The following is a 22,373-nucleotide window of genomic DNA, read 5'->3' on the forward strand; positions in this document are numbered from 1 at the left end:
TAGAGTCATGGTTCGTAAAATTAACTGTTTGGTTAGTTTGAATTTTTGGAATGAATTTCTAAATTTATCCTAAAAAAACATTTATTGAATTATGGTTCAAATGTTTAACGCTTTGATAGTATGAGTGAAATCTCTGGATTTCACCTCATACCCATAAATCTACAGATTCACGTTTTTAGTGTAAAACTGTGAATCTCTAGATTTCATGAATCTACGGATTCACACAACCAAACAGGTAAAAATCTCCCATTTGTGAATCCAGAGATTTGAAATCTCTGGATTCACGTAACCAAACAGCAGAATCATTGATAGTGAATGTATAATATTTGAGTGAGTTATTTGAGTGAGTTATTTGAGTGAGTAATCAGTAATTTTTCTCATTTATGGTGAGAGACTAGAATTCCACCCCCAACTTAAGGTTGCCACCTGTAAAATGAATTTTTTTTCTAGAAAAAAAAAGTTATAATTTTTTTTTTATTTAAATAGGTTTCATAATAGATAACAAAAGAACACAAAAATAAAAAATTGTCAAAAAAAAAAAATAATAAATAAAAATAAAAGAAAAGGAAAACTCCCCTTAAATTTGATTCGCGACGTCCCCGGTCCACTAGCGGCTCCTTATGTCTGTCCAGAAGAACCAGAACTCGTTCAACTGAGCCAACTTGGATCGGGAGGTTCACGCTGAATCACTGATGCACTGAGCTTCAATTGTCATTTGATCCAAAAAAGGTCTGCCTTCGTTTGTGAAATATTTCAGTTTCTCAGATTGTTCAGATTTATTCTTGTGGATGTTCGATTTATTTTCTGATATCTCCACATAATTCGATCGAGAGCACGTGATTATTATTTCTTGTTTCGATGTTCTTCATCTAATGAATTCAGCAACGGTATGGAACTTTTCTTCAGGTACTAGTTTGTGGAACCAAAGTTGATTTCAGTCCTACCTGATATATTTGTGTTTCTTATGAGGAGCATCCTTAATTTTCCCTCTCCAATATATGGTGCTCCACTAGTGTTAATTTTAGGTTTTATTTCATTGTATCCTGCTTTTCATATTTGGAGTGCAGTGGTAGATCAGCATGATTTGGGTTAGTAACTTCAATGTAGGACTTTTTAGCTGAAGATAATCTGAAAGGCCTCAGGTCTTCATCTTGCACAACATCGCAACTTTAAGTTTTGGTAGTTGTTTTAAACAGAAAGTATAGGAAAAGGAAACAGGATCTAAATATTTTGTCGAAGAAACTGAAAGTAAGAGGATGTACTGTTTATTTGTGCTGAAAATACTAGCAATTATGCTTCCATTGGCACACTGTTATACAAATACAAAAGTGTTTGTGAGATAAGTTGAACTCATGCGTACAGACATACTCTAATGTTTATTTTTAAACTAGGAAAATGTGATTTTAGTAGCTTTTTTTTTCTTCTTCTTTTTCTTCCAGTCGGTTGCTTATTTTCTGAAGAAGTGCTTATATATTCCTCGTTGGACTGTCCATTGTGTTTTTTTTTGGATGAATAAATAATATAGTAAAAAACCGGACCAAAGAATACAAATGGGAAAGAAGGGGGGGGGGACGTCTAATATAATTTATGCAGCTATGAGGCATTGAACCTTGGATGTCCTTCTTTATTCAAGGTGATTGTTAACTGTCCATTATGTTACTCTATCTAATTCTATTTTTTGCTTCTGTTTTAGAGGGTTAGGGTTGTCAGAGAAAGCTATTTAGATGATAGTTGTTAGAGGTGCAGAAGGATATTTTTGAACTGATTCCCCCCTCTGGACTATAAATGTTGCTTGAAAAGTTTAGAGAGCTAAAATTTCCCTGAATCTCCGCATATTGTGTTATCTTTATTTAAAATATTGCAGAATCTGAAACCTGCAAGATTTTGTTCATTGGTTTATGCCATACCAACCTTCTTGCAACCCCAAAGGTCACCTCCCCCTGTCCTCCTCAAAAGAAAAATTACTTAAGATTGTCAAACAGAGTCAGTTTTGCCTCAGAAGACTTTAGTTTGTAGTTAAGATTGTCAAACTGAGGATAATGTTTTTTGCACATGACTAGTTGTTAAATTGAGTGCTTGAGTTAGATCAGGATACTTAACATTGAAATAGAATTTTGTTTTAAGCTTACTTACTTTATGGAGTCTTTCTAGATTGATTGATAGCTTTTATGAGTCAATTCAGTATTTTGTAAAGGTCTGTATGTATGTTTTACATCATTCATCACTTAAGAGATAATTAGAGTAACGAGTGAGGGGTTTGTAAAGGAATTCTTGCTCAATTGTATTACCAACCATGCACCATGCACACATCTATGGGTAATCCGATCACTATTGAACTTTTCTAACTGTGGAAAAAATAAATAAATAAATCGCTATTGGATTTCTTCTTATTTTTCAGTGTTTTGTTTTTGCCATAAGGTCAATTCCATCAAAATGAAACTTGACATTGAGCTTGGTAACCTGGGATCTACCATCCATCCATAGAATTTTAGTCTAATCCGATGTGCCACAGTGGCAAACATAGGCACCTAATCAAGGGTTCGTATGTGGGCCACTAGTACATGAAACCTTATATTATTATTGCTAATGGCTATTGTTGGAAAATGCTATGTCAGCATTGCCACATCAGCCTCCATTTATTTTGATGATAACAAACATGAATTACTAATGGCTATATTGAGTTGTGTTTATATGAGAGCAAGTGGACGAAATCCAACTCAACGCCGATTGCCTAAGCCCAAGTCAAGGCCAAGACCAAGCCAAGATGGACATGGAGTCTAAGTCAAGATGAGCATAAAGAATGGAGTGCAAGAAGACTCAAGAACATCAATGAACATCAAGTCAAGCTCAAGCAGGAAGAATTAGAAAATTCAAGAATTAGGACACTTTCATGCACACTCATATGTAATTACACTCAATTGCACATAGATCATGTCATTAGATTGACCTAGGACATGTTAGGAGAGTGTATGAGGTTTAGGGTTGGCTAGAAATCCCAAAAAACCCCTAAAGTCCCTATATTTCCTTGACTAGACATTCTGTGCTGCAGACGGACGTCCGTTTGGTATTGTTGCTCCAACGACTAATTTTTTAAATGGCTATATTTTCAGACGGATGTCTGTCTGGGCTAAATTTTGTCGGTTTTCTATTTGTTGGGGGTTGGGCTAAGACACTGAAAGACCATTTATATAAGTCCAATTCACTCCATTTGAGAGTAACAACCTTGTCAATTGATCATCTACTCCCCAACAACTCTCAAGCTCTCAAATGTGTCAAGATTGACTTGTTATTTCCTCTCATCCTCTCTCATCCTTGAAGAACGTCCCCACGTGTTAAGCAAGCTTGTGGAAGCTAACCTTGAGGTGATTGAAGGCTTTGGTGGTGCATTCATTTCCATTTGAGCATACACTCTCATTGCATCACACTCACTCAAGGGATAAATATCACACCCTTTGCTAGGTAATCTCTAATCATCTATTATATTTGGTTGTTTTCAATTCTAAATCTAGGTACACTGGCATTGGTTTTGAGTGCTCTTACTCGTGAACAAAGATTGTAGATGATGCCCTTGCTTGTGAACAAAGATTGTAAAAGGGTGCCTTGCCCCGTGTTAGGACCCTAGGGATGAGGCCATGTGGAATGAGGGTTAGTTAGGGTTAGTTGAGGTAATAAATAGAGGTAGAAGAGAGGGAGAGGGCATCGAATGTTTGGAGAGTCATGTGGGCAGCCGTAGGCTGAGGGAACATTGTGAGGTGGGGGGGGTGATTGGCACCATAGAAACCAGTGTTATCTTGTTATTTCTTGCATTCTTATATGAATTTTTGGAAAATATTATTAGGGTTTTATCAATTGGCATCAGAGCATTCACGATCCCAGGGAGGTAATGGCACTGCCTTCATTTTCTGGCAAAGGAGAAAGTCAGAGATGGATTCTAGAAATTATGTTGTTTTGCTGGGAGAACCAAATCGAGGAAGAGCAGTGGTTAGGAGTGGCGATCCAACATTTGGAAGGAGAGGCACTCGACTGGATCTATGGCAAGTACTTGATGGAATTTACCTGGACAAGCTTCAAGAAGGCGTTGGTTAACAATTTCGGTAACGGGAAGGTTGCAACGAGTCCTCCTATTGAATCTGTATTGGTTCTTGGAGAGGAAGAATCGCAAAACCACTTTGTAATATCAATAGATAAAGCGGTGGAAGTTGCAGCCGGTTGGGATGTGTCTCGCCGAGCATGGAGAAGAGAGAAGAGAGAGAGAAGTTCAGGAATCGATGCCTACCAGCCCAAAGTTGAGAAGGAGAGAAATCATGCCGATGATTTGAAGAAGAAGAAGGATCGAAGGACTCTAGCAAAATTCACTGGAAAGCTGCAAACGGCGGCTGAAGTTTCTATCCCCAAAACTTGGGGAAGACGATGGTGGAGTTGGAGGGTTTTTAGGGTTGGTTTGGTTCACCCCAGACCGGGTTTTGGGTTGGTTTCACCCCTTAAGAGCCTAGGTTCTTCTAAATTGGGCCCAACTCAAGTACACTTATCCTCCCATATAGGGCCCAAACGAACCTAATATAAAGATTGGGCCGCTTGGTTCTCAAAGAAACCTCCTTGGGCCCAACATATCTCTTTAACCCCAAGCCCATCACATTTTATTAACCCATATTTCTTAATCCACTTCATTTTCAAGACCCACAGCCCAATCCAGCCCCATCAAACCAACGTCCCACCCATTTATCATAAGCCATAGTTTGTATTTGGACCCCACCCATTTAACACATCTATCATGGGCCTGGCCCGTTTTGTTACCCCAAAGTCCACTTCTTCTGATTTTTAATTTGGGCTCAATTAATTTAAACAGACCAAGGTTCAACCCAAGGCTCAATTCAAACCAATGATTCACCAAACCAGCGGTCCGACCGAGCCAAGAAGAGGAAAATCCATCTTCTTCAACCTTTGGACTGCAAAATGGAAAGGGAGGCGGCAACGATGGGGCTGCAGCGACTGAAGGGGAGATGCAATGCTCCATTACGACGAAGGAAAAAAAATAAATTCCAGGTCAAGCGCTTCGCTCCAAGTTTGATTTTGAGCGATGGGTGTGTTATTCAGCTTGGGAGGACGATATTGAATTACTATGGTTATGCCGCACCATCATACGATTAAACTTCAACAATTCCATCACCTTGGGGACAAGGTGATTTTCGAGGGGCCGGTCGTGTTAGGACCATAGGGATGAGGCCATATGGAATGAGGGTTAGTTAGGGTTAGTTGAGGTAATAAATAGAGGTAGAAGAGAGGGAGAGGGCATCGAATGTTTGGAGAGTCATGTGGGCATCCGTAGGCTGAGGGAACACTGTGAGGTGGGGGGGGTGATTGGCACCATAGAAACCAGTGTTATCTTGTTATTTCTTGCATTCTTATATGAATTTTTGGGAAATATTATTAGGGTTTTATCACCCCGTAACAAAGATTGTAAGGGTTTGATTCTCTACCCACCGTATTGAAAGAGAATCACACAAGTGAAAATCTCTATTGAGGTCAAGAGAGGAGTAGACGTAGACTTGTAAAGTCGAATCACTATAATAAACTTGTGTTGTGGTTGTTTGCTATTGTTTACTTTCATTCAATTCACAATTTATCTTATATTTGCAACCAAATCAAAAAATTGGCAATTCCACTAGTTACAGCCTATTCACCCCCCCCCTAGGTTGCACCAACAACCATATTGGACATTAATATGTTTTTTGGAGTACCTGGCAGTCTCCTTCGGTATATTTGCTAATTCATTTTGTTATCCTTGCTGCAGCAAACTTCTTGGTTGAGATTCCATGTAATCTGTGGCTTGATATATTGCATCTAGAACAACGATGAGGAAATCTGAAGAAGAATCACCCGAGGAATTATGTAATGAACTGGAGGAACTATCTGAGGAGCCTTTATATGACTCTGTTTCTCATCAGTCTTCTGAGAGTGAATATGAAGAAATTGAAGAAGAAATTGAGGAACTTAATGAAGAACAAACTGAAGACACATCAGAATGGCCTGTTTCTCACTCATCCTTGGACATTGAAAATTGTTGTGATGAAGAATCAAGGGAAGAGCCAGACGAAAACCCATCAGAGGATTCTCTGTCTCAATCAATTTCAGAAACTGAGACTGATGATAGTAAATTCCACACAGGATCTTTCCCAAATGTTTCAAAGAAAAAGATGTCACTGGAAGTAACAGTAGGTGATTCAAGTTCATTGCAAGTTCATCCTACACAAAAGAAGCGCAAGCAAGAGGAGTGCTTAGAACCAGAACATGGTTTTGCTCTTGCAGATCTCCATAATGAATCTAGTAGTCCCAAAGCATTTATTAATGCTGAAAATGCTTCTGAACAAAAAAATTGTACAGGAAGTTCAGGAAAACGAAGGCGTAGTAGATGGGATCTGCAGGCTAAAGAGGATATGAGAGAATATGAAGGTAATTTGACACATAAAAGGAGGAAAACCAGGTGGGCCAATGAAGATTCCCATATAAAATTACTGGGACCAACCCAGCTGCCTGATTTCATAAAAGATATAGTTACTGGAGCTGATTCTGATCCTGAAATTCAGGAGTTGGAAGTGAAGCTTCTTGAGATAAACAGGAAACTGCAAGGATCAGAGGTTCATGATGACAGGCCAGAGGAACAAAGATCTCCTTCTCCTCCTCCTGTTTATGATAAACTTGGAAACAAAATGAACTCAAGGGATATCAGGTTCCGGAATAAACTAGTTCAGGACAGGCACGCTATTATTTCAAAATTGATTCAGAAGAGCTCTGTTTTCAAACCTCCCCCTGATTTGAAGCCTTCAAACTTCTGCAAGAAAATTTACTTACCTGAGAAGGAATATCCGGGGCATAATTTTATTGGCCTTATACTTGGTCCCTGTGGAAACACACAGAAGAGAATGCAGAACGAAACTGGGGCTACAATTAGAATTAGAGGTAAAAGCTCACATGAATCAAAGAAGTTGCAGTCGCGTTGTTCTAGATTTAATGATGCTTTGCATGTGTTGGTAGAGGCAGACAATCAGAAATCATTCGATGAAGCTGTCAGAATGGTTGAAGAACTACTTGTTCCAGTGGATGAAAAAACAAAGAAGCACAAACGTGAACAATTAAAGGAGCTTGCTTTGCTGAAGGGCATGCATGGAGATGAGAGCTTGTGTAAAGAATGTGGTGGGCCACACAAGCAAGATGTTTGCCCAAATCGAAAGTCATCTTCTGAAATTGATTTGTGTGATATATGTGGAGGCAACAGCCATCCAACTAACAATTGCCCCTTGATAGCATCTTCTGTTAGCAACATAGAAAGTCGGGGTTGTAGTGTTGCTCATACCGAAAGTGGAAGCCGCTCATTTGGTACATCAACAGTCTCACGAAGCATACCAAACAGAAGTAGCAACTGTGAGTTGTTTATTTCACCATCATGTAGTCATTCTTCTCACCCTGGTGTGAGCATAAGTCTAAACACAGAAGCCAAATGCAGCATAGAAGTCAACGATGGGAATGTGTACGTGGGCAATCTTCCTCAAACTATGGTTGACAATCAATTAAGAGAGCTATTTTCTTCTTTCGGCAATATAACTGATGCAAGAGTGATCAAGGACAGAAATACTGGACTCAGTAAAGGCTATGGATTTGTTAAGTATGATGACCCAAAAAATGCATCAGCTGCTGTTTTACACATGCGGGGTCGGAGGATTGATGGGAAATTTTTGAAGGTAGAAGTTTCAAATCGGAATGCTAGTGAGGGATTAAAGGGAACTAGCCTTCTACCAAACCTCACGGGACCTTCACCTGTGTCTCATAATAGTAGTGGTCTAATGGCTTGGCCAGGCCCACCTGGTTCAATGCTGCCCGAATTTCAGGACGCCTTTCTTTGAAGTCATGATGTGGTCTTTTGTGCCTCGGCAAATACTTTTTCACCCAAAGATTCGTTCAGCAGTCAGTTGCTCTCATTTATGGAGTGTGTGTCATCATCAGAAATTCCCTGGCAATTCTGACTATGCTGGATCATCTCAAAATTGGTCACGATGGGATTTAAGCAATGATGAATCAGAACATTTGTAAGTTTCATAACTTGGTTTTTTCATCATGAAGTAGGTCATCCTTAATTTCTGATGGTAAGAAGGGGAATTTCCTTATTCCATCCTTAACCCCAGTTTCAAACTGCTTCTCTAGAGTATGGTTATCGTTGAGGAACCAGTCCCTGTGACGGATGACTATTTTTACAATTCCCTAAGCAACCAAGAATGAAGAACCCAAGCGGGCAAAATATGTGAGACCTTTTAAATGGGTAGAGTGGAAGAAGTGTGGACGGTGGGGGTGCTATGTCAGCAAAGAATGTTCTTTAAATTAAGAGAGTTTGTCGACTTTAATCCAAACAAATCATGCTTTGAAATGAAAAAGTTAACTTTTTCCACATTTTTTCTCATTCCACTTCAAATTCTCACACTTTTTTGCCCACTGATCTAAAGTTTGAATGTTCATCAATCATCGACGGCAAGTTTGCCAACTATGCATCTCACACAACCATAATTTTAAGAATAGCTATATTTTTCCAGTCATAAATGTTAGTTCAATAGTTGTTCCTCCACTGGTGCTGACGGTAGACAAGCTGGCTTGGGGACCGGAAGTTAGGGTCATCTTCTCCACCAAATTAGTGTACGATTTTCTCATGAAGCAGAAGAAGCCTGCAAGCATCATCGTCATGCAGACATGAGTGGGAGAACATTTCACGTGCAGAATGAAAAAGGCTGTGGAAATGTCGTACCTTGCCCATTCGAAATTTCCTTTGGAGAACGAGTTCGGGGGCCTGCGAAAAAAAGGCAGGTCAGGGTCAACGATAGGTGCATCCAGTGTAAATCATTGGAGGAAACTCTCGTGTGGTATTATTTGGTGCGAGCCTAGATGATGTGGTGCTACAAGGAGCAAGTGAAGCATCTTTTCCAGGGATTCTTTGGCAATGGAGCTCCTTTCATTTCCGAAACAAGTTGGAGAGTGAGGATATATTTAGCAAGATCTCATTTTTATGCTGACATCTCTGGTTGTCGAGGAACGAGGCGCACGGGCATCTGAGTCAGCAACAAGTGAGTTAGAGCCACGGGGAGACGGAGGAGCGGCCCCCCATTCGTGAAGTCAGTGTGGCTTCCAGGAAGCTTGCACTTCCAGTATCAAATTCGCAGTGTGGCTTGGTGGAGAGGTCATCGCAGCTTTCTCTGCTCCAGAAGTATGCTCTTTCTTCTTGTGTTTTTTTGGTAAAACCAGAGGTATGCTTTTCTGTCCTAGCAGGGGAACTCCTAGCCTTGCGGGCAGCGATGCGGTGGGTCAAGAGATGCGTTTTGGGAAGGTGGGCATTTGTCACGGATTGTCTCAACGCCTATAACTACTTAATGGGCTTGGACTGTCCCAGCCTCCTCCCCCCTCTTAGAGGTCTAATCTAACCGTGAGTAGCCAAAATGGTAGCTTCTCTCCACTCCGGAGGTTTGGGCTTCTTGTAACCTGTCTTCTGAGCTTTTGGCTTTTATCTGAGTAAATCTTACTTTACCCCCCCCCCCCCCCCCCTACAATAAGAAAAATGAAAAAAAAAAGGTGTCAGAAAGATTCTAGCTATATATTAATTAAATATATATATTACACAGCTCATCTTTTATCATATTCTGATATAGTAAAATCTTGACTTGACGATTTGGGCTAATTTTGTAGCCGATTCATCCGTAAATTACTTGATGACATTATTTTGTCGCCATAGGCTAAGAGCAACCTCAGGCTTCCTTGCCAAGGAAGAGAGCTGTGCACTGATACACTGTGTCGTCTGGGCTGGTGACTGTAAAATAGAAAGAAACATATAAATCACATATAAATCAGCTCAATTCAGCCTGTCAAACGATAACAAAACTAGAACTTGACTTTTAACCCACAGTTGAATATTATATAGCTGCTAGGTCAAATAGCATTGTTGTGTATATAGTTGTTGTAGTCCACAAAAGCATTTACTGATTCTGTTAGCCATTCACTTTGGCTGTTGATTTCAACAGCCATTATGTGCTCCATACTAGTCCCACAATCATTTTGCAGGAATGAATGGATATGCAAGTTATTTAAGCTATTTCATCAGATTTTTTTCACTAAAATGGTCATTTGTATAAAAGTGAAAAAGATTACTTGCATATACTTATTGGGGGCAGAGAAACCCCTCACTTCAAATGAGGAACAGAAACCCCTCATCAGATGCTAAGAAAAATTAAGAAAAAAAGTTAAAAAAACAAATTGAATTTGAGAAACATACAAATCATTCACTACATCATCATGATTTTTGTCTCATAGTTTTTCTTTTCTATTTCTTGAAACTTGAACATAGCCATAACAAAAGCAATTATATAAAAACTCTGTTAAGATTTTAATTCCATATCTAGCCATGACACGCTTAAGGTGACATTAGAGTGAAAAAATTTGAAATCTGAAAATTCAATTTCTCAAGATGCCGATATTCTAGAGACAATGATGTAAAAGCCTGACATAATCAGTTGGTTGGAAGTGTAAAGAGTGTATTAAACAACTGCTTCCCTATCCATACATTTAAAGTCATTGTTGGATTCCCAAAGGAACTATTTATACACCCTCCTAAATGTTGATTTTGTATAATTCACTCCATATTAACTATATGTTTATCTATCGTATTATCAATTCTGGATTCTAGGGAAGCCCTCAGCCCAATGAAATTATCTACCTGGATTCTGGATTGCGAAATGCCGTTCAACATGAGATGGTATGGTGATTTTTGTGGGTTTCTATTATTTCTTTTATAATGGTAGAAGATTAGTGGTTGTTCTTTTGCTTGTCTAGAATCACACATACCTAACGCAAGAGTTCAACTAGTCCCATCTTATGACTAACAAAACTCCATTTCAATGTTCAAACTCCCATGCCAACGAGAGCTCTACTCTAAGATTTTGGCATAGGAAGAAAGTACGACCACATCTTTTCTAGAATATAAGAATTCTGCAACCAACATTTTCAAAGTGCACCACAAATTCATGTTGAATACAATAACTGGAAAAATATTACTGATTAAAATAATACAAGATTAGCACTAACCTGTATGACCCACTGTTCTCTGTGATTCATAAATTTCATAGTCATTTCCTCCCTGTGTATGGAAAAATCAAAATAAAAATGATTCTTTACCCCCAATAATATGGCAGATACAAAATTAATAGAGCAGTAGGAAGAACGAAGAAAACAGTAAAAGAGAACTACACATGGACAGTAAAAGAGAACTACACTTGGACTTAATATAAAAGGCAGAAACAGATTGCAATAATGCTCACGTACAAACTTGTTATCATTACACTTACACTGAAAGTATTGCCCGTACAGAAAGGAATAACAAAACAAATTAACTGGCACCGCATGCAGGGTTAAAGAAAATAAGAAATGTTACCTTGTAAGTTTTGTCCCCAAAGAAGTGGATTTCAGGAAAATCCTCAAGGTATCTTAAGCAAAATGTCTTGTCCCAACCATTGGGAAATACCTGTTACAACTTCTTTGGTTAACCATCTAAATTTTCTACTTTTCTTTTAACAGTTCAAGAACAGCCATTCCACAGAGCAGATAACTCACATCAAAGCTTATCTGTCCTCCAATTGAAAATGTCAAGTTAAGGTGATCAAACTTCTCTCGAAGAACTGAGACCATTTTTGACCGTACATTGTGAACCTGAATATAATGTAAAATTCTTTTAGGATATAAAAAATGTGGGAAATGTAAAGGTTTACCAAGGTAGGTAAACTCATCAGAACAAGAAATGATGGACAGGGGTGGTTCCATGTTATAGAGGATCATGTCCCGAACTCACTGAATTTTTTTTAGCACATTCCTCATATAATATGGATCAAACTATGGTTCACCATCATGAAAAATTACAATGCCATAGGCATGTAATATATTATAATGGAGGTAGGTGGCATGCTTGTAATTTTTTCAAAACTTCGGTGAACTTCACCTAATGTATCTCATTTTCTATTGAAATTTGACCAAGAAGGGTATAGAGCTGTTTGTCATACAGATCCACCAAAAGTCGATCAATTACTCGCCAATAGGCAAGTTGAAGAAAGCAATTATTCATTTACTTGGCAAACAATAAAATGAAAAAAATACAAACCTTATCATACTTTTCAAACTCATCCCTCTCTTCTTGACTGCAATTTCTTCCAATTGGTGATACATTAAGCATCCCACTTCGGAACTCAATGAATGTTCCCCTAAAATATGATTTAAATAAATATATATAAATAAGCAATCCACTTTAAGCTTCACTTGACTTGCAAAATGAAATGAAATTTACCAAAAAAAAAAAAAAAAACTTGCAAATGAAAAGCTTTATCAACCTTAACCAACCTTTTTATAGGTATGTCCAAGTCAGCAATATAATGGAGTGTGAAATTAATTAATTCCTGCAGAAGTGAAAAATACCACGCCAAACTTAAAAGAAGAGAGAACCTCAGTACATTCCATGCACTACCTAAAAGTCCCCACATAAGGAATATCACTAAATTCGGTGTTCATGTAACAGGTAGGAATCATGAATTAGATCCGGTCTTAGAGATGCTTGATGTGAAATTTTGATCCAACTGGGAAAAAATGCCATCTTTGTGACGTGCATTTCCAAGAGTTTTTGCTTAAAACCAAGTTGGCTTGGTAGTTATGATTAGTTGATTCTTCTGTATTTACTGCTTTATTACTTTTGATTTGGGAAAGGGGCATGATATTGGTTGCAGGTACAACCTGTTTAATTCTGAGTCTCAACCCTTGCATGTTGTGTATTACCATGCAGTTTTTAGACCACATTTAGGGTAATATATGACAGGAACTTCCTTCCAGAAACAGACAAGGTTATTCCAGATAGCAGGAGAATTTTTTATTCTCACCTTCAGTTTTTCATCTCCCAAGAATGACTTCAAGCTCTGTTACACAAAAAGAATCTAATGAAAAGGATAACTCTGAACAGAAAATAAAATGCATTTAACTGTTATTCTGTTAAGAATTGAACTCCTGCATTCTTCAAAAGCTGAAGCACATAAAGAAATTAAAAATCTTTGGTCAGATCCAACAAATGAAGTAGATAAAAAGCTACTTCAAGAGGCATGCCAATCATAATTCTCTTATCCAACTAGATAGTTTTTTACCCCCTTAAAAAAGAAAAAATAGTTACTGATGTGCATGGAGGGTACAAAAGAACTACTGAACTAGGAGCAATCAAAGAGGAGACTTCACAGAGACATGTAACCCACAAAACCACAAAAAGAAGAGAGGGAGAAAGAAAGAATAGGATGCTGAAGTAAATTTTGCTATTTGTCACAGAAACGGTTCACTTGTTACATTTGCAGTATGACCTGAATATGCGGCATGGTAGTAACTTTACAAGCAAGCGCAAATGTTCAGAATGAAAAACTTGCAGACCAATCTAATTATCTCAAATAGACAAACAAATAGATTTCAGCCCAAATCGACCATGTTTTACTCTAATCACTTGGAGTCCTGGCAACAGATAAATTTTGAAATTGCTAGAACAGTACTAAAGGAACAGTTGGAAAATCAAATTGCTGGAAGCTCGCTACGTGTATCACTTCTCAGTACAAATTATCTAGGTTTCCAAAATAGTAATGGCATGATCTGGACCTCATCAACATGTTAAACAAGGTGTCCCTGCAAAGTTCAATTCATGGCTAGAATTTCTAATTTTGAGGTTTGCTGGCAATACCACCCATACGCGGGGGAAACTTATAGCAGACCCCAAAGCTTTGAGTATGACTGAGTAATGTGGGTGTTTCTCTTTTTAAGTCCTTCGTTTGATTTCAATTTTCAGACTTTCCACTATGTAGATTCTTCAGTAAATATGCTTATCAAACCTAGCAACTAGCTGCCTTAAAATTTCTAGATGTCATCTGGAAATAATACCTGACTGCCAATAAACTTCCCATCTTTGTGAGCCAAAAGACCATTTTCAGAAAATACATAATCATAGTCATCAATAACTGCATATACAAGAAACATTCATGAGTTGGAGTTGAATCCAGAATAAACCAATTCCAAGTTGAGTTTCTCTAGGCATTAAGAAACAGAATTTCTATAGTAACCCACTGATCCATGCCAGATAACATTATCAAAATCAATTTCCTTTGTCTGAGCTGAAGCCGATCAGAAATTTCAAAATTCGATGCTTTCAAACATTTTGATATTTCAAAATGCTGTGTACTATTCAAACTCTAACTCATTCAAAGATTCATAAACCATCAAATAAAACTGGACACCGGAATTTGCAACAAAGATACAATTGCACAATTTTCAGACATGTAAAACTGGTTTTGATTAGCCATGCTTTCAAAACCAAGAAGAAATTCCAGGACATTGTCAAAAAATTTAGACCAATGGCTCTCAGGAACTAAGACTCCTCTATGTTATTCATCATCAAACTCCTGATGACAAGACACCCATAACCAATTCAAGTTTTCTCAAAGAAAAGGAAGAAAATGCAGTCTGAGTGGACTCTGAAAAAAGTTTCATATAGTTGGATCAAACCACAAAAGCTCTAGCCTCCAAGCCTTCTTGAAAATAACAAAATTTGGATCTAAAACAGTCTATTGATCATACATTCCTCCTGATCCTGAAATATTTCAAGCCATCTTAGACTGATCTATATCAAAGCAAATAAAATGAACCATTCCCCCAAATTAAGCTAACCATTTTTTCTCAACGCTTTCCTCTCCCACCAAAAAGAAGGAAAAAAATAAAATGAGATAACTAATCAATAAAAGAAGTCCAGTCTTGAGAATAAGTAATATTACTGACTTTGGAATGATAAGAAAGGAGTTTCCACTTCCATTTTTTATTATAAGATACTGAGAAAGTGAAATATTTTATACTTTTGTTACTAGACATGTAGAATTAAGAGGTTGCATAAGGCAAACCTGTTCTGCCAAGCTGCTCTGATATCTTAGCAAGATCAGATCCTCCAACTACCCCAACCGTAACAACCTGCAATTAGAAAAAGCAGTTTGCATCTGAAAAAGGAATACCACTAGTTTTATAAGTTATTAATGTTTTTTTTTTTTTAAATCCAAATATGTACAACTGAATCTTGCAACCAAAGTAATATTTTTTAAAGGCTAGGAAGCATTAATCAAGTACCTCTCGAAGTCTCTTCATAAAGTCCAACATCTGAGGAGTCACTACCTGGAATTTAGGACAAGAGAATAAAGTAAACTTACCAATAACAACTCAGAATGTTGAATCCAAGTAAGATAGTAGTTTGGTTGTCTTGAAAATTTTAAAATCTTTGTAATTCAAATCATTTTCAAGACATTTTGTTGTGGTGGTTCAGCAACCAAAATTGGTGAGACAAACATAGGTTTGTCATCGTGAACTATGAAAACTTGGAATGTTTTCCACCATCAGCAGTGTGCATGAGCTGCCGAATGCCAGAAAGTAGTCAAAGTTGAAAGTGTTTCTAAACAACTCAAGGTTTGAAATCTCAGTTTCAAGCCTGGTTTCAGCCAGCCTTGAAACTGAGATATAGCCAAAACTTGGTACTTTCACCAGGAAATTTCATTGGCCAATTTTGGCTCTATTTTGGTGGTCTTTTGACCTGGGTTTCTGCATACACCGACTAAAAAATAATTAATACAATTGAAGAGATATTTTGCATAAAAAAAAAATCGATGAAAAGTACTCATTCATATCCTATTAATTGAGAGATGCGTGTCCATTCCGACAAATACAAAGAGTTGTAAATTGTAATAATATGTTTTGATATATCAACTATTAGGAAATAGAAGAACAAAATAAAGAAAATTAGGGAATAATGTACATAACTAACCTCAAATGATATTTAATCCCCAACAATCCAGCAAAATAGATGTTTGTTGACAAAGAAGTGGAGAGATTTGAGACAAAGAGGATTCGAAGCCAAAAAGTGGAGAATTTGGTCGAGATTTGCGAAACTAGGTTGGCGGTATGGGGAGGAGATCTATGAAATATGCAGATCTCATTGAGACTAGGTATTTAAGTGAAAGAAGATGGACTGAAATGGTCCATCCCAGTCGAAACCATCAAAACAGTCCATCTTGGTTGACTTCCTTTTCTCTTTGACCGTCTCGTCTCGGTTTACTAAGAAAACGAAATCCCAGCGAAATTTTGGGGAGATTTGAACAGTGAAACGATCCCATAGAAACCATACAAATGTTCTGTCCCTCAATAAAACCCACAGAACTAGCAGACCAAACAATGCATTTTGGAAACTTATATACAAATGATTTAAATGCAATATAAGAAAAGACCAGTCAGAAGGGAAAATTGGTAAGTTCATACCTTCCTTGGAGCTGTAAGTGTTCCATCCACATCAAATAAGGCAATCACACCTGGCTTCCTTCCAGTCGTCATAGGTAAGAAATTCTGACACAAAATCCACAAAATTATAATGCTTTTTCTTGTTTTATTAAGCAACTGCGATCTCACTGTCTGGATACTCAATTTTTTTAATAGAAAAACAAAATTCATCAACTGAAAATTAGCCCTCAGTATATCCTTTCAAATGGGTGGGCATTCTGGCTTGTCATCCTTTTAGCAATTTCAAGATACTTTGCACAATGTATTCATTGTTTCCCACATCCTCTAATGCAAACATTTTCTGCCTAATGTATTCCAAACAATTGAGGCATAATTACAAGAAGCATAGACTCCATAGAGCCCATTAAAGAGGCATTGAGAATCCCATTCTGGGTCTAATATTCTGCAAAAAAAACCCATTTTTCACTCTTTTCTTCCAGGTGGGAACATCACTCTCCTTCAGGCGTGAGAGTGGTGAGAGAAAGTAAATAGCCAATTGGCTCAACAGAAAGAGTAGCTTCTGTTTCCACCTCTTATCATTTGAGCCATTAAATGGCTCAACCTTGTTAAAATATGAGGAGCAAGATGTTCTAGGCACGAAGGTACTTTCGATTCTCGGATCTCAATAAGGTCTTGAATGCTGACACTTCCAACAGAAAAGACGCACTCAGTTATTGCACCTTTTCGAGGTACACTGGACTTGTGCACAGACCATGAATGCACCCCATTCTAAATTCTAGTGTAGCAACTGTGCAAATCGATATTCTCTTTATAATGAAGTTCATTATGTAAGGACACCAAAGAGTGACAATTCCTCTTCAAGAAGTCTTGTACCTTATAATTCCCATAACTATCCATTACCCTTTACTAAACAGGCAGTAATAAGAAATGAATGTCATTCATCCACTAGTGAATTGATGATCAATCCTTTACCTTGTTTCATTTACCTTATTTTCATTTTCCGTGTTGCTTCCCTGAAACACAGCCCATTTTTCACCAGTAACATCAACGGCTGTCATGCCTTTGACTCCCTTCTGGATCAGGAACTCTACTTTTTCTCCATTTTCAAGGCTCTGGAAACCATCAGACTTGATGGAAGAAAAATGGACAAAGAGATCTTCGCCATCGTCTGTTGTAATGAATCCAAAGCCTTTCTGGTCACTGAACCACTTCACTACTCCAGTGGATCTGCTTCCATGTGCCATATCAGGCACTAACACACGGGAAATGCCTAAACCCACAGAAAGCAAACCAAAAAAAAAAAAAAAAAAAAAGCCTGAATCACTGACCCCCTAAACGAGACACACTCGAGCTGATTTGCTATGAGATCTAATTCTGGACTCTGTAGCCAGAGAAATTCAGAGTATCAGTGAGGTCTAGAATTAACCACCAAGCTTTGCATGACTTCAGAGAAAAGCACAGATAAAGAGAGCGCAACACAAAGGACTCGAGTCAAATTCTGCTTATTCGATGATATGACTAAGTCAGATGATCAGATCGCCAATAAAAACAGAGAACCTCTTGCGTTCAAAGGAGCCATTGCCGGAAACAATTCTGAAAGTAGAAGGAAACAACGAAGATAGCAGACAAATGCAAGTATGAGAATCATTTCGATGGTGTAAAATGGCAATGCTAAACCCTAGTTATCCAAGAACTCAATTAAGAGTTAGACAAATTAATCTGTATTTTCTTCAAATGAGAGCTCAAGAATTTAAACAGAAAGTAGACGAAAGAACAAATGAAAAAGCAAATCACCTGTAAATCGAAATACAGAAAGCTGGCGGGATCTTTCTTCACAAAAAGAGCAACCAAAAATACAGCGACAGGATCTTCCTTCGCTCGCAGATTAACTACAAATATAGAAAACGCGGCAGGATCTTTCTTCGCGCGCAGATAAACGAAAAATACAGAAAGCACGGCAGATCTTTCTTCTCACTCAGATTGGAAAACGAGAAGAGAAATAAAGTTCCCGCGGAACTGCAGATTTTCGTGGAGCTTGGTAGCTAATGACTGAGCCCAGATCTATTTGAACTTGCTCGGAAGGCAATTCAGATTTTTTTTCAAACTCTATGACCGTTCCAATTTGGATTTTTTTGGTTCATCATCTGCCAGTCATAGCGACTGGGGCCCACACGCAGGCCTAGGGAGAGGCGAATTGCTTAGTGCTTTGTGCAACACAGTACAGCTTATAGTACAGATCGAAACTTTATTTTGAACAAAGTTTATCTCTGACACGAATGGTCAAGATTTCGTCTCAATCATAGGTTGTACTGTATTGCATATTTATTGCTTAGCACCAAAATAAGACCCTAGGGAGAGATCAAAGGTGCACTAGGGCAAAGATTCCAACCCATGACTTTCATGGACTTATTGCTTCTACTAGGAGGCTGCCATGCCATGAGTGTGTTAAAAACACATCCACCCCATTTGGAAATTCAGTTCCACTGGGCCACCACAAGGATGTTAAGTTCCCAACCATCCTATTAGGCTAGCGCAGGTCCCAAGTTTAGAAAACGCACGAAAAATTGAAGAAAGCCGACTCATTTCTTCTGTGAATATGGAGACCTCAATCGTAGAATAGTTTAGGGTTTTTTAATTTTTCTTCCTTTTAGATGTGTTTGTAGGGTATGTGTTTAGAGTTTGGTGCTACTATACCAGCATTTTGCTTCCATTAGTTTGTTCACAATGTTGGCAGAAAGAATGGGTGTCTTAGAATTACAATGTTGAGATTCTATGATGCTTATGTAATGAACCTGTAGTGGTGAAAATGTGTTTGGGACTCTTTGGTTCACTTCTAATCCGGTCTGGTTCCTGAGACCAAAATATTGGTGAGAGTGGGCCGCCTTTGAGGACGGAAAGTTACCTCCAATGCTTAAGTTAGTTCAGGTAGGGAAACCAAAGACGACCCTTGAGGAATAAATGCCCAAGGGAACGGAAAAAAAAAAAGTTCTTCAGGAGTTAATGCATGAGAATAATGATTGGAGTATTCAAATCTTACCGTTACTAGTGTATGGTACTGGTGTATATAGCTGGTCCATACCTAAACTGATGATAGATTCACCATAGCCCTACGAATATGTGATCTGTTATTACCAAGAAAAAGAAAAAAGACAAGTACGTCGTTTGCCCGATTATGAATTTGGATAACTAACAGCAAGGAAAGGGGGTTGGCTCAAATGAGTATGACCCCTAAATGAGAAGTGGTGGAGAGTTTAGTATCAGTGTCCATCAATCAATAGTTTTGAATTTTCTCTAAGGAACAAATTTATTGAAAATCAGATCAATCACAAGTATTGATGATATCTCAATCGTCGAAAATTTCATGGTTTATTTTATAGCAAAGACGAAGAATTACAGGTTATCCAAAACTATGGAGTGAAAGATATTATTATTATTATTGAAAAGCAAATGCTATAGAAGATTTTATGGCAGAGTCGACAATGGTATAAGCTTGGCCAGAAATGATTGTTAGGGAGATGAACTTTGATGAAGGAGATGGAAGAAGAATGTCCAAAATCTCCATGATTTTGGGGGTTCAATAATTTAAGTCTAATATTCTGCTTGTAGTTCTTCAGTTTTAAATTTTAATACTAAATGGCCTAGTATGAAAAAAGAACTACCATATTTTTTGCAGCTTAATTGGAAGGACAATTTTAATAAAGAATCAACCACAATGGTAGAGTTTCTTGAAATAAATCTAAAATCCAATGGTGGGTTAGTAAAGCAATTAAAGGCCTAAACTCCCACGGGGAAGTAATGGGTTCGCACACATTCGGCGGCATTAATATTCTCATTCCCATCCCGGTATATATGAAGCTCCTAATCCTAAAAAAAAATCTAAATTCGGTAGACTCGAATGAGTTCTTCAAATAAATGATATCTAAAATCAGAAGTTTAGAGAAATAATCTAAGCAAGAGGCTGAAGCAATCTGTTGAATCAAGTCTTTAGAGTCTGCAACAGGTAACTTGGCATCAATTATAACGAGGATCAAACTTTTTTTAATCGCAAGGGCTTCAACAATAAGAGTTAAGTTACATATGGTTCTTTTTCTTTTTTTTAGTCAACAGTAAAGGAATTTTCATTCAGTAAATGCATCTAGTTCCAAATGTATATGTTGTACAGGTACATCCAGGACATTAGATTCCATGTGATTGATTCCTAGGGTGTTATGCACCTTATAATAATCATTTCCATGGCGTTAAATTCAATCTGAATGATTCCTAGGGTGTAAGAAAATAAAGTAAATTAAATAGAAAATATGCAGTACATATTGAAGCTCATATCTGTTTTTTTTTAAAGGAAAATTGAAGTTCATATATGTTAAGAACATATCTTTGGCTTTCTTCATTACCAAATCATTAATACATATCTAGGACAAATTCATACTTCTAACAAACTTGAGTTGCTAATATTAGGGAACATCTGGCATGTTAAGTATTATTCTCCAATGTGATTAACCCAGAAGCATTTTATTCAAAAGGGACACACTTCAGACCTAACAAAGAAGAGACCAGAAGGGCCATCAACAGGCAACAGAGCCAACCTCACAACACTTGCTGCACCTTCCTCGACGGATAACACTCCAGTATTGCAGTTGATGTCAGTTTTGACATACCCTGGGCATACACAATTTACGTGAAACCCAGGGAACTTCTTTGCCAAAATCCTTGTATAGGCATTCAAGCATGCCTTAGAAACTGTATAAGCAGATAATGTATCAGGCCAACCTTTATTCTCTAAAGAACCCTCCTTGAAATTCTCTAGAAACTGGTTTAACACCTCTTCCACTCTCTCTTCTGTGAGGCAGTCTCCATTACTAAGCACCTCTTTAGACTCATTTGAGATATTCTGAATCAGAAATAAAACCATTAATTAGTATCAGAGGCAAATTCCCAAGAGATGAGCTTGTACTCATTAGTTTGTACCTTTAACTTCCCAGCTCCAGAAGAAACGTTAACAATTATGGGGGAATCAGAAATCTGAAGGAAGGGAAGAAGTGCTTCAGTTAATTGTTTGACACCATAGTAGTTTGCTCTCAGACATTCTTCTGCCAACTCATAAGTCTGTCTCGTTAATTCCTTCCATTTGGCAAACTGTGCCTTGGTTGGTGGCTGCATCAGTAAAAGGTGCAGATCAGCCATTTTTGTAAAGAAGTGATGATGGCTAAATGATAATTGCAAAGAAGAGACTTACAGAACCATCCCCTGCCATCGCAACCCTCAAAGCATCGCCATCCATTAACACTCCAGGAACTCCTGCGTTATTCACCTGTGAAAAGAAAGTCGAAGAAAAGTATGTTTACATTAGTAAATATTTCAGGGCTTCTTTCGGCAACTGGGTTTCTCATGGATTTGACGATGAAGCAACAACAAGATTGAAATGAAAACTATCTACGACAAGGTCTTCGATCCAAAATTTACCAAGATATCAATTTTTCCAAACTGGGATTTGATGAAATTCGCCAGGGAATTTATACTATCAAGGTCCGTTACGTCAAGCTGATGGAAAATCACATCAACCAGTCCAGATTCTTTTAGATTTTCTACAGCTTGAACGCCCCTTTTCTCATCTCTAGCTGTTAAGATCACCAAAACTCCATTAGAAGCTAACTGTCGACAAGTCTCCAATCCTATCCCTTTATTTGCTCCTGTAACAACTGCAATTCTGCATCCCACGAGACAAGTCAGAACATACGATTAGACAATTTGGTGGATACCAATGAAAAACATAAAATAACCAAAAATCACACCTTTTCGTAGCAGAACTGGTGATGGCAGAATCCATCTTGGATAAAGAATGCTGTGAGGTTTAGATTTAGATATGGTGCTTCAGTGCTGGGCCGCTGGCTCTACCAAACTGCCAGTTTAAAATTAGAAAGAAAAGTGATAAACGCAGAGCTATCCTTTCCCCTGCGGCTCTAAAGTGATGAATTTCGGCCATTCGTTTTGTTTTTTGTTTTTTGTTTTTTTTT

General features: G+C 37.9%; 3 protein-coding genes across 8 annotated transcripts; 1 reads left to right on the top strand and 2 right to left on the bottom strand.

Moving 5' to 3' along the window:
- Positions 1 to 618: 618 nt before the first annotated feature.
- LOC149013548 (splicing factor-like protein 1) lies at positions 619 to 8,419 on the top strand. Of its 3 annotated transcripts, none has more exons than XM_089159018.1 (2): positions 619 to 906; positions 5,792 to 8,419. In XM_089159018.1, the coding sequence occupies exon 2, from the start codon at positions 5,853 to 5,855 to the stop codon at positions 7,896 to 7,898; it is 2,046 nt and encodes a 681-aa protein (XP_089015144.1). In that variant the 5' UTR covers positions 619 to 906; positions 5,792 to 5,852; the 3' UTR covers positions 7,899 to 8,419. The 3 variants fall into 3 exon arrangements, with proteins under 3 accessions (XP_089015144.1, XP_089015146.1, XP_089015145.1); XM_089159020.1 differs by having other exon boundaries at positions 619 to 887; XM_089159019.1 differs by having other exon boundaries at positions 619 to 729.
- Positions 8,420 to 9,681: 1,262 nt separating this feature from the next.
- On the bottom strand, positions 9,682 to 18,468 carry LOC149013549 (phosphomannomutase). 4 transcript variants are annotated; one of them, XM_089158395.1, is made up of 14 exons: positions 18,157 to 18,468; positions 17,691 to 17,955; positions 17,349 to 17,589; positions 16,384 to 16,467; positions 15,205 to 15,249; positions 14,985 to 15,051; positions 13,975 to 14,051; positions 12,945 to 12,980; positions 12,415 to 12,470; positions 12,179 to 12,278; positions 11,638 to 11,733; positions 11,459 to 11,548; positions 11,113 to 11,164; positions 9,682 to 9,841 (listed from the first exon to the last, which is right to left on the bottom strand). In XM_089158395.1, exons 3-14 carry the CDS (start codon positions 17,418 to 17,420, stop codon positions 9,780 to 9,782), a joined length of 837 nt encoding a protein of 278 aa, XP_089014521.1. In that variant the 5' UTR covers positions 17,421 to 17,589; positions 17,691 to 17,955; positions 18,157 to 18,468; the 3' UTR covers positions 9,682 to 9,779. The 4 variants fall into 4 exon arrangements, with proteins under 4 accessions (XP_089014521.1, XP_089014522.1, XP_089014520.1 ...); XM_089158396.1 differs by lacking the exons at positions 17,349 to 17,589; positions 17,691 to 17,955; XM_089158394.1 differs by lacking the exons at positions 17,691 to 17,955; positions 18,157 to 18,468 and having other exon boundaries at positions 17,349 to 17,679.
- A 2,176-nt stretch (positions 18,469 to 20,644) lies between these two features.
- LOC149013550 ((+)-neomenthol dehydrogenase-like) lies at positions 20,645 to 22,283 on the bottom strand. The gene is made up of 5 exons (XM_089158399.1): positions 22,152 to 22,283; positions 21,823 to 22,066; positions 21,596 to 21,670; positions 21,328 to 21,513; positions 20,645 to 21,250 (listed from the first exon to the last, which is right to left on the bottom strand). Exons 1-5 carry the CDS (start codon positions 22,184 to 22,186, stop codon positions 20,876 to 20,878), a joined length of 915 nt encoding a protein of 304 aa, XP_089014525.1. The 5' UTR covers positions 22,187 to 22,283; the 3' UTR covers positions 20,645 to 20,875.
- Between the last annotated feature and the right edge of the window lie 90 nt (positions 22,284 to 22,373).

Source organism: Hakea prostrata, chromosome 6 (genome assembly GCF_041222555.1).
Source record: "Hakea prostrata isolate BN-2017 chromosome 6, UWA_Hpros_2, whole genome shotgun sequence".
In the NCBI taxonomy this organism is placed as follows: Eukaryota; Viridiplantae; Streptophyta; class Magnoliopsida; order Proteales; family Proteaceae; genus Hakea; species Hakea prostrata.

Bases quoted from the DNA above. Each gene is read 5' to 3' on its own strand.
- LOC149013548 (XM_089159018.1), top strand. From the start codon at position 5,853: ATGAGGAAATCTGAAGAAGAATCACCCGAGGAATTATGTAATGAACTG.
- LOC149013549 (XM_089158394.1), bottom strand. From the start codon at position 17,606: ATGGCACATGGAAGCAGATCCACTGGAGTAGTGAAGTGGTTCAGTGAC. The intron at 16,468-17,348 runs GTAAATGAAACA...ATTTTGTGTCAG, and splicing joins ACACGGAAAATGAAAATAAG to AATTTCTTACCTATGACGAC. The intron at 11,165-11,458 runs GTAACATTTCTT...TTCCATACACAG, and splicing joins TTGGGGACAAAACTTACAAG to GGAGGAAATGACTATGAAAT.
- LOC149013550 (XM_089158399.1), bottom strand. From the start codon at position 22,186: ATGGATTCTGCCATCACCAGTTCTGCTACGAAAAG. The intron at 22,067-22,151 runs GTGTGATTTTTG...CGTGGGATGCAG, and splicing joins ACCAGTTCTGCTACGAAAAG to AATTGCAGTTGTTACAGGAG. The intron at 21,514-21,595 runs GTAAGTCTCTTC...TTACTGATGCAG, and splicing joins CGATGGCAGGGGATGGTTCT to CCACCAACCAAGGCACAGTT.